Source organism: Mustela nigripes, chromosome 7 (assembly GCF_022355385.1).
Source record: "Mustela nigripes isolate SB6536 chromosome 7, MUSNIG.SB6536, whole genome shotgun sequence".
NCBI lineage: Eukaryota > Metazoa > Chordata > Mammalia > Carnivora > Mustelidae > Mustela > Mustela nigripes.
The window spans coordinates 126,171,790-126,185,220 of NC_081563.1; the positions used below are offsets into that span (position 1 = coordinate 126,171,790).

At 49.9% G+C, this 13,431-nt stretch overlaps 1 protein-coding gene across 7 annotated transcripts; it reads right to left on the bottom strand.

The window, feature by feature from the left end:
• Positions 1–569: 569 nt before the first annotated feature.
• On the bottom strand, positions 570–13,431 carry WFDC3 (WAP four-disulfide core domain 3). 7 transcript variants are annotated; one of them, XM_059407099.1, is made up of 8 exons: positions 12,923–13,267; positions 11,416–11,652; positions 10,805–10,936; positions 9,991–10,137; positions 8,700–8,798; positions 3,147–3,278; positions 1,492–1,677; positions 570–925 (listed from the first exon to the last, which is right to left on the bottom strand). In XM_059407099.1, exons 2-8 carry the CDS (start codon positions 11,492–11,494, stop codon positions 909–911), a joined length of 792 nt encoding a protein of 263 aa, XP_059263082.1. In that variant the 5' UTR covers positions 11,495–11,652; positions 12,923–13,267; the 3' UTR covers positions 570–908. The 7 variants fall into 7 exon arrangements, with proteins under 7 accessions (XP_059263082.1, XP_059263083.1, XP_059263080.1 ...); XM_059407100.1 differs by having other exon boundaries at positions 13,192–13,234; XM_059407097.1 differs by lacking the exon at positions 11,416–11,652 and having other exon boundaries at positions 13,192–13,431.

The following is a 13,431-nucleotide window of genomic DNA, read 5'->3' on the forward strand; positions in this document are numbered from 1 at the left end:
CACTGATTGAGGGCCTTTTCCGGGGGGAGGGGGGATCAGGCTTTATTGGAGAAACTAGAATTCTACCACAAAGAATTTCCCCAGATCAGATGTGCCTGCAAGAGAAGGCCAACCTTTATATGTACAGGGATTCATGTTCACCAAGAGACGACTAATTAAATTAGCTATTTTCATGGTGTCCCATTACAAAATAATGTGATAACATAAATTTCTCCAGGATATAGAACGTGATCCGTTTTGCATGCATTTTTAAAATTTATTTTATCTTTTATATTCTGAGAACCTGAAGGCAACCCTTCCCTATAGCAAAGCTACCTGAAGGGGACAAACTGCCTTGTCTTGGAGCCAAGGGCCGGCCCCCAGAGAAGGAGATCCAAGGTGGGACCATCCAAGAAACTATAGTAAACTAGTTTCCCACCCCAGTTCCATCCCCAGCTCACATTCTCTATTAAAAGATCAGCAGGCCCAAGAAGAGCCCTGATGGTCCCACTCCCGAGGCTTGAGAGAGAAATCTATGGCAAATCAGCAGAGACTGACTCCCACCCACCTCCACCCTCACCAGCGGGGAAGCCCCCACTTTCAGTGTTCTCGGAAAGGATGGGTTGCCTTAAGTCCTGTAATCCTGCAGCCATGCTCAGACCCCCTAGCTCTCTCTCCTCGTCCTGGCCCTCCAACAGCACAGGCAAGAAGGTCAGTACAGTCTTTATTGGGGAAAAGCAGTACCGCACACCATTGCCCAAACCCACGACTCTGTTTCCCGTGCTCAGGGCCACAGCAGGAACAGAAGCAGAGCAGAGAGGGCAATGAGAGCCCCCAGGAGGGTCACAGCTCCAGGACATCACTCTCTCCTGGCAGCCAGGACAAGCGCCCCTGTCATCACCAAAGCAGCTCAGGACAAATCACGACAACTACGGCACCAGGATCCCTGCAGAAAGAAGCAGCCGCAGGTCACACTTGTGCTGTCCTGTCTCTGGCTTCCCCCCACCCTAGAGAAGTTGGGCATGCATGGCTCCCCAAAGCCTTGGATGGCACCATTTCCCAGACAATCCAGTCCAAACTGGCAGTGAAGATGACTCACTCAGATGTCAACCTTGTATCTCCTAGCACCAAAACAGCTCACTCTCGCCCCATCCCGACCCAGGTCCCCAAGTGTGTCACACACATTCCACCTTTATGCCTTTGCTCACCACCAGACCACCTGTCCAGCATGTTCTCTGTGCTTTCTTCCCTTTGCCACATCCTGCCTAGTCTTTAGGGCCCAGATCCAATCCTACTTTGGCAGAAAGAGCCACACCCACTCAGAGCCTAGAAGCCCATGCGGTCTATATAAAGGTTTCCCATCTGGGGCATTGGATCTTTCTCTCCCACCAGACTCTCCAGGGCAAGAACTTTGTCTTGATCCTCTGAAGGCTCCTACGAAGGAGCTAAGCCAGTGCTCTCCACACACAGCAGTCAAGCACGCTCTTATCAATGAGGTTGGCCGTGACTCACCTCTGGCAGAACCAGGGCTGAGGGTCCCGTTGGGGTTTGTGGCCAGTTCCACTGGCAGAATGGGCGGGACACAGAAGCGGCCACAGCCTGACTTGCAGCACTTTTCCCCGGCCCGGCAGTTCTCATCCATCATGCAGGTGACAATGCACAAGCCCACCAGAAGGCGTGGACACTCACCACCCCGCCCTGCGGGGTCAACAGAAACAGGTAGAGACCGGAGTGTCAGCGCCACTGACTCTGGATGCAACTGAGACTCAGAGGCTCCAGACGAATCCATCCCTGACTGTAACCAGATCTTAACCAAAGATCTGCCTGGGAAACCTGGGAGTTAGAGGCTCTGAGAATCAGTGGGGCTGTAAAGAGAACCTCTGGACCAGCAGTTTTCAAATGGTCTCCCACAGAGTTCCCCGGAGGTCCCTGGGTTCCATACCTCTGTGGGTGGGGCTGCGTGGAATGCCACGGAGCTCCCCACCCCCTACCCCCATGGCTGGGCCTCTCAGTGTCCCTTCCTCCAGGAGGCCTCCATCTGCCACCCAGACAAGGTTTGGTGCTCCTCTCATCAGAATTCATTACAGCTCTTGATCTGTCTCCCTTCCCTGATGATAAGGACAAGAATCTATCTTCAGAAACTTGACACTACCTGCGAATCTACACGTTGTCTAAAAACAGCATCTGAGGGGCGCCTGGGTGGCTCAGCGGTTTAAGCCTCTGCCTTCAGCTCAGGTCATGATCTCAGGGTCCTGGGATCGAGGCCCGCATCGGGCTCTCTGCTCAGCGGGGGGCCTGCTTCCCCCTCTCTCTCTCTGCCTGCCTCTCTGCCTGCCTCTCTGCCTACTTGTGCTCTCTGTCTATCAAATAAATAAATAAATAAATCTTTTTAGGGTGCCTGGGTGGCTCAGTGGGTTAAGCCGCTGCCTTCGGCTCAGGTCATGATCTCAGGGTCCTGGGATCGAGTCCCACATCGGGCTCTCTGCTCAGCAGGGAGCCTGCTCCTCCTCTCTCTCTGCCTGCTTCTCTGCCTACTTGTGATCTCTCTCTGTCAAATAAATGAATAAAATCTTTAAAAAAAAATAAATAAATAAAAAATAAATCTTTTTAAAAAATAAAAATAAAAAATAAAAAATAAATAAATAAATAAAAACAGCATCTGAGCCAATAATTCTGGAGTTCTACAGTGCCTGGTAGGAAAGGAGCATTCAAAAATATGGATTCGTTTAAAAATACATCTGTTGAAACAAAGAAATCAGATCAGGAATGCTCTTATCTATTGTGAATCTGTTGCTAAGAATCTGGTCAGAAAACCATGACCTCGGGCAACTCCCTCACCTTACAGATGAAGAAACTGCCTCAGGACAAGTCTGCTTCCCTGAGGTTACAGAGCTGGTCAGCAGCAGAACCAAGACCAGACGCCACACCACCTGGCTTCCAGTCTTAGGACTTTTCCTTCTAACTCACTGCCTTCCCCGAGTTCTTTCAACACCAGTGCGGGCCCCTGGGCCCCAGGAGAGGTGAGGTGGCTTTGGGCTGGGTCTAGGAGGACAGGAGGGATGAGAACTCTGACTCCTCCCAGGGAGGGAAAGACCAGAAGGCCACAGATGGCCCCCTCCCCAACCCACCCTAAAACTCAGAATCCCTTCCCCGAAGGGCCAACATACCTCCCTGAATGTCTCCACGGCATGAGTGGCCACAGCCGGTACTGCAGCACTTATGCCCCTGGGGACAGGACTCGTCCCTGTCACACAGCTCCTCGCACGGAAGGGGGTCAGCAGGACATTCACCACCAGACTCTGCCACAGAACCAAAGCATGAGACCCAGAGGTGTTCAGACCCAGTGTTCCTGGATATTTTCACTGTGACTCTTGAGTTTTATTATATTATATATATTTCATCGTACGTGTTAATCCATATGATTGCTTAAAATATGTATTTATGTGCATATATATATGTACTTTACAGTCTTTCTATTTCTATTTTTTTTTTTTAATGCTGGTCATCGACTACTAAAGTGATCTCAAGACTCACAATCTGGAAAACACTATGGAGATCTAACCCACTGTGGCAAACAGACTTACAGCCAGCCCCACATTCACTGTCCCTCCCTCCTTCCCGTGGTAGACACCTATGGTGGTGGCCCCCAGGGAGCCACACCTCCCATATGGTCTCTGGGCTGGACTGTGTGTCTTGCTTTGACGAACAGGACACCAGCAAGTGTGATGCAAGCAGAGGCTTGATAGGGGTTTGTCCCCTTAAAACACCCCCCGCCTTGGAAACCAGCCACTATGCCATGAAGAAGCTTGAGCTCAACTCCAGAATGGTGAGATGCCCCAAAGAGAGAGAAGCTAGATGCAGAGACGCATCCCGCCCGGTTCAGCCACCGTCAAGTTCCCCGCTGGGCTCCCAGCTGCACCCAGCTGTATGAGTGACCTAGCTTTGCCATGTGGGCAGAAGAACGGCCCAGGTGAGCCCCGCCAACCCAAACAGCCAAGGGAAAGAGGCAACTGTTGTTATTTTGAGCCACTAAGTTTGGGAAGTATTTGTTATACAGCCGTGGACAACTGAAGCACTTGCTAATGAAACCACAGTTATGTTTGGAGAGGCAGTGAGCCCAGCCAGCTGCAAAGCTTTGCTTCCCCAAGTTACCTTGTAACTAGGAGTGGCCACAAACTAGGACAGAAGCTGGAAAAACTTGTGCATTCTTGACCTGGCTACTGCACCTTTCCAACTGCGCCCTGACTTCTCTTTCTTCCAGTGCAAAGACAGAGCTAACCCAGGGAGGTAGAGCCATCTTCTTTCAACCACGAGGCAACAAGTATGACGAAACCAAGGAAGGCAAAGGGGGAGGAAAAAAAAAAGTAACCTCATCCTCGGTATCGTGGAGCCACCATCCAGCCTTGGTCCCCACTTCAGGACTTCTTGTTATGTGAGGAAAAAAGGAACCCCTCTTTTGTTAATTTTCTGTTGCCTACAGCCAGGCACATCCACCATGTGTCCCTTCACGACCCCTCTGAAGATAGCGACACTCAAAGAAGAGAAGGGGTTTGCCCAGAACGACAGAGTGAGTCAGTGGCAAAGCAGGACAAAACTCAGCCTCTCGGTTTGCAAGCAAGAAGCACTCTTTGTACTACACCATCCTTAAAACACGCAGGCCCCGGGCCAGGTCCCCTGGAGCAGGCACACCCTAGGAACCCACATCCAAACCAAACTGCCTCACCATGACTCATTCATCTCAGTGTTTATTTCAGCTTCTTTAAGTGGAGAAAAGAAGCGACAGGCTATTAAAGGCATTGTGGAAAACCGAAGCAGGACTGGCCCAGTGCCTCTGAGTTGGGACATGTAAGTACAATTGTCTATGGCTTGCCCTGGGAAGTCCGCCATGATGGAAAAAAGCCAGTGCTGGCCTCCCAGGAGGCTATGCGCAGCTGACAGTCAGGGTCTAATAACCCGGCATCACGGGATTTTCCTGAACAGTCCCTATTTCAAAGAATCTCTGCCATTGTCAGAACACATCGAATCTGGTTTTTTATCCAGAACACATGGTCACGCTAATTGCCAGATGTGCCTTTCCACACCTCCACACCTACTTGACAAACACTAAAATCTATTTAACAAAGAACAAAGCCTTTCATCCCACAGTTGAGAAGGCTGGGCATAAAAAAAAAAAATCTCTGCTGGGAAAAACATAGCAATATAACTTCTTGTGGAGCTACACAGAGAAGCACCCTTCCCAGATGTCATCATTTTGCTGAGCGTGGCCCTGAAGTGACTAATGCCAGGAGCGCTCTGCTCCTCCTCATCCCCAGGACCAGGCATGGAGAAACCTCTACTCTCTTCCAGGCTAGGCTTCCTTGAGGTCCCTGGAGTTTTGTCAAATAGTAGACACTGTAAAGGGACTCTTGGGGAACAGGCTGAAGCCCTGAGGGTCAGAGCACATGCCCTTTGACCAGTACCCACCATGACCACCACTGCATCCCCCAGGAACTCCTGCCAAATAATTCCCTACTCTCAGCTCAAACACTGGAGCTGATGGCCTCCAAGCCAGACTATGCCATCCTTACAATTTTTAAGATTCATTTATCTATTTATTTTAAAGAGAGAGGGAGAGAGAGCACACGTGGGAGAGGCAGAGGGGAAAAGAGAGAGAGAGAGAATCTCAAGAAGACTCTGTGCTGAGCACAGAGCCTGATGCAGGGGTCCATCTCACAACCCTGAGACCGCAACCTGAGCCAAAATCAAGAGTAGCTGCTTAACCAACTAAGCCACTTGGGCACCCCACTTTTAACACTTTATACGCAACTGAAATCTGGATGTCCATCAGTCCTTGTCCTATGCCCAGAAACCTTGTGAAAACATGACTAGCACCATGATCCCAGACAGGACCCTCTGCCTCTCATTGTCTCAGATTTCCCAAACTAGGTAAGCTCAGTTCCTCATGCCACATGGTTTCCAGGCACCTCATGGTTATCTAACCAGGAATCTAACCAGGATGAGAAAGAGGAATGAGAGTCAGAATGGGAATGGTCATCCCCACTCTTTTTATATGCCCCTATCCCAAGACCCAAGCTATCACACACAAAAAAAGTGGAATAAAAACCTGACACCCAGGAAATACTGAGACATGGGCTTTACTGTTGCCCCAGCTCTAACCTTCCACTATATTTGAGAGAAGGACAGTGATGCTGATAGAAAAGTGAAATCTCAAAACTTCTTAAGCCAAGATGGGCCCTCTGAGCCATCATACCTCCTCTTGCAAACAGCCAGCCAAGCCAGACAGCCAGACAGCCAGACATCCGGAAAAGGAGCAGGACTGGCCTGTGGTCAATGATGGCAGAACTGGGTCCCAAATTCCCAGCACCAGGACCGATGATGTGGTCCTTCAAGCCACATCATTGTGATTCCCTACAGTCCACGAAGATTACCCAAGAACAAGAGCTGGAACTCACTCACGGGGAGACTGGGTGGCTCCCTGCTCAACAGGGAGTCTGTTTTTCCCTCTCCTTCTGCCCCTCCAGTGCTCCTTCTCTCTCTCTCTCTCTCTCTCTCTCTCTCTCTCTCTAATAAATAAACAAATCTTTACTTTTCGTCTCCTAATAAAGAAATCTTTTTTAAAAGATTTTTTTTGAAGATTTTATTTATTTATTTGACAGAGAGGGAGAGATCACAAGTAGTCAGAGAGGCAGGCAGAGAGAGAGAGAGAGGAGGAAGCAGGCTCCCTGCTGAGCAGAGAGCCCAATGCAGGGCTTGATCCCAGGACTCTGGGATCATGACCTGAGCCGAAGGCAGAGGCTTAACCCACTGAGCCACCCAGGCGCCCCAGAAAGATTTTTTTTAATAAAGTAAAATGAAAACCAGACTGGACCTCACTTCCCTGCTTTTACTAGCCCCACAGAGGCTTCCCAGTACGTTTAGAACAAAGCTTTAGACAGAAGCCCTGGAGACTAACCGGAAGTCTGGACTCTCCCAAAGTGGAGCCCCTTCCTTCTCTTTCCCTTTCCTCCCACCCCACTGACCTCCTTTCAATCCCTTGAGAGAGTGAGCTCCTCCCTACTCCCAGCCTTGGCCGGGGCAGCTCCCGCTCATCCTCCAGGGTGAAAGGACACCTCCTAGCCTCTGCCTTTGGCTCGGGTCATGATCTCAGGGTGCTGGGATCAAGCCCCACTTCAGGCTCTCTGCGGAGCCTGCTTCCCTTCCTCTCTCTCTGCCTGCCTCTCTGCCTACTCGTGATCTCTCTCTGTCGAGAATGAATAGAATCTGGGGCGCCTGGGTGGCTCAGTGGGTTAAAGCCTCTGCCTTCAGCTCAGGTCATGACCCCAGGGTTCTGGGATCGAGCCCCACATCAGGCTCTCTGCTCAGCAGGGAGCCTGCTTCCTCCTCTCTCTCTCTCTGCCTGCCTCTCTGCCTGCTTGTAATCTCTGTCTGTCAAATAAAATAAAATAAAATCTTTAAAAGAAAAAGAATAAATAGATCTTAAAAAAAAAAAAAAAGAAAGAAAGGACACCTCCTCTCCAGCTCGCTTTGATGTCCCTTTGCAGCCCTCATCACGGTTGGTGCCCAGTATTTTTAACCACGGCGGCCTTGCTCACCACGGGACATGTATGCCAGCCAGGCAGAGGCTCAATAGGTAGTGAGCAAGGGAGAAAGTGGGGGCGTGGACAGACAAGTCAGACTTGGGATGGTGGGGAGGGAATCTGAACAGAGAGGTGCTGGGCATCACAGCAAAAGCTGCTGAATGTTATTTGGCAGGTTTTCTAAAGGCTTTTTAAAGACATTTCTTGGGACACCTGGGTGGCTCAGTCATTGAGCATCTACCTTCAGCTCGGGTCGTGATCCCAGGTTCTTGGGATTGAGTCCCACATCAGGTTCCCTGCTCAGCGGGAAGCCTGCTTCTCCCTCTCCTGCTCCCCCTGCTCCTGTTTCCTCTCTTGCTGTCTCTCTGTCATAGAAATACATAGAATCCTTTAAAATAATAAATAAAATATAAATTCTTCCAAAGTGTATGATACAGACCCCCAGTGTGATGGGTTTAGGAGATGGAGGCTTTGGGAGGTGACGACGTCGTGAGAGGGGAGCCCCCATGAAGAGGACACTGCCTGCACTGCGCCCATCCACCGTGTGAGGTCCTGGGGAAGACATGGCAGTCTATGAACCAGGAAGCTGGCTTTTCCCAGACACTGAATATGCTGGCATCTTAACCTTGGACTGCTCAGCCTCTAGAATTTAAGACATAAATTTCTTTTATTTATAAACCACCCAGTCCATGGTATCCTGTTCTAGCTGCCCAAAGGACATTATCACTCTTTGAGGTAAGTACACTCATCTCCACTTTACAGAGACAAAGGCCAGGACCAGAGAGGCCACACGGGGCAGGTCCCAGTGTCTGCCCCAAGCCCTCGGGCGACCTGACCATCCCACTGTTTGGCCTGGCCAGGGCTCAGAGCTGCTCACAAAGGGCCTGGCCTGGGTGCCAGCCTGTCCCTCAGCCCCTGTCACTCGGCCATCAGCTTCACACACTGGAAGACTGTGCTGGGCCCTGCAGGCTGGCGGTGAGTGACTGGCCTGACACAAGTTCCCAGGCTCTGGTTCCAAAACTGGACCAAAAGAGTCCTGGCAAGGAAGACAACCCTCTATTCTCTCTTATGGGCAGGGTGCCCGAACGAGCTGCTGAAGCCCGACAGAGACAGCCCCACGGGCTCCAGGGAAGGGGCTGCTACCTGGTGAGGTTTGGTTGGGAGGAAAGAGGCGGACACATGCTGCGGAGTTCCAGGGTCTCCAAGATGAAGAGGTCCGAGGAGGAGAAAGCGATCCTGGTTCTTGATAAAAGGGGCTGGTTAGCAACCGCACTCCTGAGGAAGCCCAACTTAGCAGGCAACAGGAAGGAAGCCAATGTCCACTGAGGGCTAAATACTTTCCATACTTTGAACCTTTACTACAACGTCCAAGGCTTATTCTTTCCATTTGACAGAGAAGGGAAAGGTGCCCAGGGAAGCAGAAGACACTTGACCAGGGACTTGCCGGCCGGTAACCGGGGAGCCTCAGGCTTAAACCCAGCTCTCTGATGACCAAAATATAAGCTTTTCTACTGGAATAGCTGCCACATGCACTCACAGAGAATGGTTCCAGTTTCTTTAGGAAACATAATGGAAGGTGTGATGTAAGACCCCATTTAATGCAGTGAAGAAAAAATAAAACTTAGGCATTAACTTATCAAGAAGTATTTTAAAACTCTAAAACACCCTGAAATACACCAAACATACCTTGACAATGCAAAGACATAAAGATTCAACATAAAAATGTCCGTTGTCCCTAAGTTAATTTTTTTAAGATTTTATTTATTAATTTGAGAGAGAAACAGTGAGAGAGCGAGCAAGAGCAGGGCAAGGGGCAGAGGGAGAGGGAGAAGCAGACTCCCTGCTGAGCAGGGATCCAACATGGGACTCGATCTCAGGACCCTGAGATCATGACCTGAGCCAAAGGCAAACACTTAACCCACTGAGCCACCCAGGTGCCCCCCTGAAATTAATTTCTATATCTAACATCTCTCTAAAAAAAGCAGCTTCCATATCTTCAGGCAGGGGGGTAGTGCGAAACAATATCATAATAAAATTTATTTGGAAGCACAAACAAGCAAAATTAACCATAAAAATCTGGAAACGACAGGGACATGAGAAGGAACAAGCCACGGAGAGACACTGTCAATTTCTAATACTTTCTGGAGGCCTCTCAGGAGCCAGGGGAGGAGGCAAGCACAAGAGCAGAAAGTGCCACAAGCCACAGATCTCCCTGCTGGCAGCCTCCTCTGCCTGCCTGGATCCCATGCCACAGATCATCCTGGCTGGGGTACCTTTTGTCTGTGGTTTGTTTGTTCTTAAGTTTCTCAGAATTTGGCAGGCAATTATTGTGGCTCAAAGTAAGGAAAAACCAGTAATAGTATGGTGTGGGCTTATCTGAGAAAGGAGACGGCAGGCCAGCGAGCCCAGGAACGCCCGGGGCAATATTTCTTACCCAGCTTGGGTTTAGTGACTGGGACCACACAGCGCCTGTTGCAGCCAAACGTGCAGCATTTCTCTGTACCTGGACAAGTCTCATCAGTGACGCACCTTTGGAAGCAGGATTGTTTCCGAACAGCCCTGGGACAATCTCCTTTCCTCCCTGTAGGGAAAAAGGGAGACAGCCACACACAAAAAGAGAGAGAGAAAGAGAGGCTATCTATCTATCTATCTATCTACCAGTGGCTCCCACAGATTTAGCAAAAGGGAAAATCAAAGAAAGGAAGGAAGACCTGAGCTTCTTTAGGACACTCAACCCTGGTGCTAAGGCAAAGACAATAACAATGATGAGAGCTCACATTTACTGAGTTTGCCTTGTGCCAGGAACCTCTCATTTGATCCTCATAACAATCCCAAGAGTACAAACCATTATCCCCATTTTACAGGTGAGGAAATTGTGGCTTAAAAGCTTAACGCTTACAAAGAGTGGCTTATGGCTTATTTGCAGCAAGAAAAGTCTCCCTGGCTTGAGATCTACTCTTGTGATCACTACCTCTAACAGGCTCCCCCTCACAGTTTGGCCCCCCAGCCTTCACGGGAGCCCTGAGTGCAAACAAAAGGCAGAGATCATCAGTGTGTCTTCTTTTCTGATAGGGGACAAAGAGCTGGGGGTTGCATGATTAAAGAAGAAACCCCCAAACCGGGGAGAGATGCTGCAGACAAGCTTCATTTCCAGAGCCCATCTAGGAGGTAGGAGGCTCTCTGGGTCTTTCTACCCCAGAGGCAAGGTCAGAGAGCACACCTGGATTGTGTCCCTCCAGCCAACATACCTTCTGGAAGGCCTCCTCGGCAGACACGACTGCAGCCGGTGCTGCAGCACTTTTGCCCAGCAGGACACGACTCATCCCCCTGGCACAGCTCTCTGCACGGGTGCTTATCAGGAGGGCATTCTCCTGCTTTCACTGCAAAAGATGTCCCACGAGGTTGAGGTGACCCGCTAAGCCTCAAGAAATGGGGAATGGAAGCCGAGCACTTCAAGGCTCTTCAGCCTCTGCCAACATTCCTATCCAAGATAGCTCTCCCACTGCTGTCCCCTCCCCTCACACAACCCCTGACACTTGCCCACCACTACTGAATGTCGGGCCACTTTGCAGATAAAGAGAGGGAAAGGTTGGTGTGATCCTGTTCACATTTAAGGAGCTCTAGGGAAAAGCCAGAACCTCTATTAAGCCAGACTGGAAGGCCTACCTCCTTGTCCAGAGAGGGTAGAGAAAGCCAGGAAGACCTATTCCGGCTGTCCTGAGAAGCTATGCATCCAGTCCTGTCCTACAGAGATGACCATCTCCACAAAGAGGACTCTCACTCCAGGAAGAGACAGGGGAGGTCTTCTTCTTGGTCACTGTCTGTTACTGTTGGTCGGGGACCCCAAATAATAGCTCACCATGCTCTCCTGCAGCCACCCAGGAGGTCAGGGACCCAAGAGCAAGAAGGGCCTTCAGGAGGAAGAGGCAGCTCAGCATGACGACGGCGCCGAGAGTTGAGAGGAGCGCTCAGTCCAGGCGGGAGGTGTACACCTTTGCCCAGGGCACCCACCAAGGGACGGGCAGGACTAGGAGACTGCCCTAAACCCAGCCCCAAAGTCTTCCCTTTTGCAATATTCCCCCAAGGATGTGTTCTCCTGACAAGAAGAAAAGTGACTGGTTGCTGGTATGTGGGAAAATTCCTGGCACTCCCAAAGGCAGTGATGACAGTGATCAAAGTCTGTAATGGAACATACACAACACCCGTGGACAATGAAGAAGAACCTGATGGGTAGTTGGGGGAAATGAGGGATGGCCACTGGATACAAGATCAGAGGGAGCCCTAAAGGGCTTTGGAAGGACACAGCTGCAGCCAAAGCGACAGAGGGGAGGACCAGAGATGCAACTTAATAATAACCACAGATAATAAAATGTAGTGTGGCTCCTGTTCATCCTAGCAACCTTGAAAACAGAGAAGGGAGCAGACTACTTAGAAACCATGAAAAAAAACCTACAGTAAAGCCATATTTCAGTTTGTTCAGAATGAGTACAAATGCACCAATACCTGCATCTTCATCTGTCTAGCCCATACAGGTCATTTTTTGATTGTGTGAAGGCTAGTTCACAGAACCCAAAGAAGTTGCTATGACTCAAGTAGTCGAGACCATCTATACTCCCTTTCTTCATCTCCTCTTCCTCTATTTCATTTGAATTATCTGTCCTGCTTATGACTTTGGTCAGACATGATATTTCATGGTATCCACTGGGACTGCTTAGCCCGTAAGATTATAGAGCAGAGGAAATTCAAGGCTTAAAGTAAAAATCTCCTTAATAGAGCCAAAGAGTTTGGTGCTAAAGAGTTGCCTTATTGTTTTAAGGCTGATATTGGAGCATGGATATATTTAACACTTGTTGACTTACCAACAATTCGATGAACATGCGTTTTATATATATTGTTTATTTTAGTCCTCACAATAACCTTGCAGAGGTAATAAAACTGGTTCAGAGGGGTTGAGAAAGAATACCCAAGGTCATAAAGCTAGTAAGTGGTGGTTACTGGAATTCAATAATAGTAACGACGATAGCATTGCTCGAGGGTTTACTTGCACCACAATTCTAAGTGCTTTATATGAATTGACTCATTTAATCCTCACTGCAACCCTATGAATTAGGTACTATTATCCCCGCTCTACAGATGGGGGAAACTGAGGCACAGAAAGAAACGTAAGTCACACAGGAGGCGGTAGACCAAAGGCAGGCAGCGCAATTCCATAGTCAGTGTTCTTAATCACCATATCATCCTGGATTTGAAGTCAGATCCTTTTACATGAAAAACTCGTACTTTTTACTACCCCATATTGTGACCTGGTAAAAATAACTTTCTCTACTACCCATAAATCGATCCAGTTCTATTCACGAACATCTCACCTCTAAGCCAGAGCTAAGGGGAGCTCTGAGGAACTCCACAGCTGTTAAACCCCTGCGTCCTCTGCCCATCCCAGAATCACCAGTCTGGAAAGAGCAGCCCAGCTCCCTAGGGCTTGGGGAGTCCACCCAGCCTTCATTATGATGCTTTCAGATAAAATAGGCAGCCCCTGGGGCCTAGCCCCAGAAGGACCCTGTGGGCCAGACCCCCTCTTGGGGTTGGGTTTTGTGTCCCCGCATTAGACCGACTCTACCGCTTTCAAAGACTGAACTGCAGGCGCCGCTGTGCTCGCCGCCTCCTCCTGCCCCGCACTTCACCAGCCTGCGCCGGGAGGAAAGATCCCCGGGTCCAAACACCCACAGTCTGCACCGGAGGCCCGGCCCCGCCCTAGCAAAGCCCCGGCCAACCGCGCTCACGGAGCCGTTAGGAGTCCGGGACCCCAGCGAGACGCGCCTTGCGGTTCCCATGGAAACCCAGCAGCTCGCCGCGGCGCGCTTCCGGGTCGGCGCGC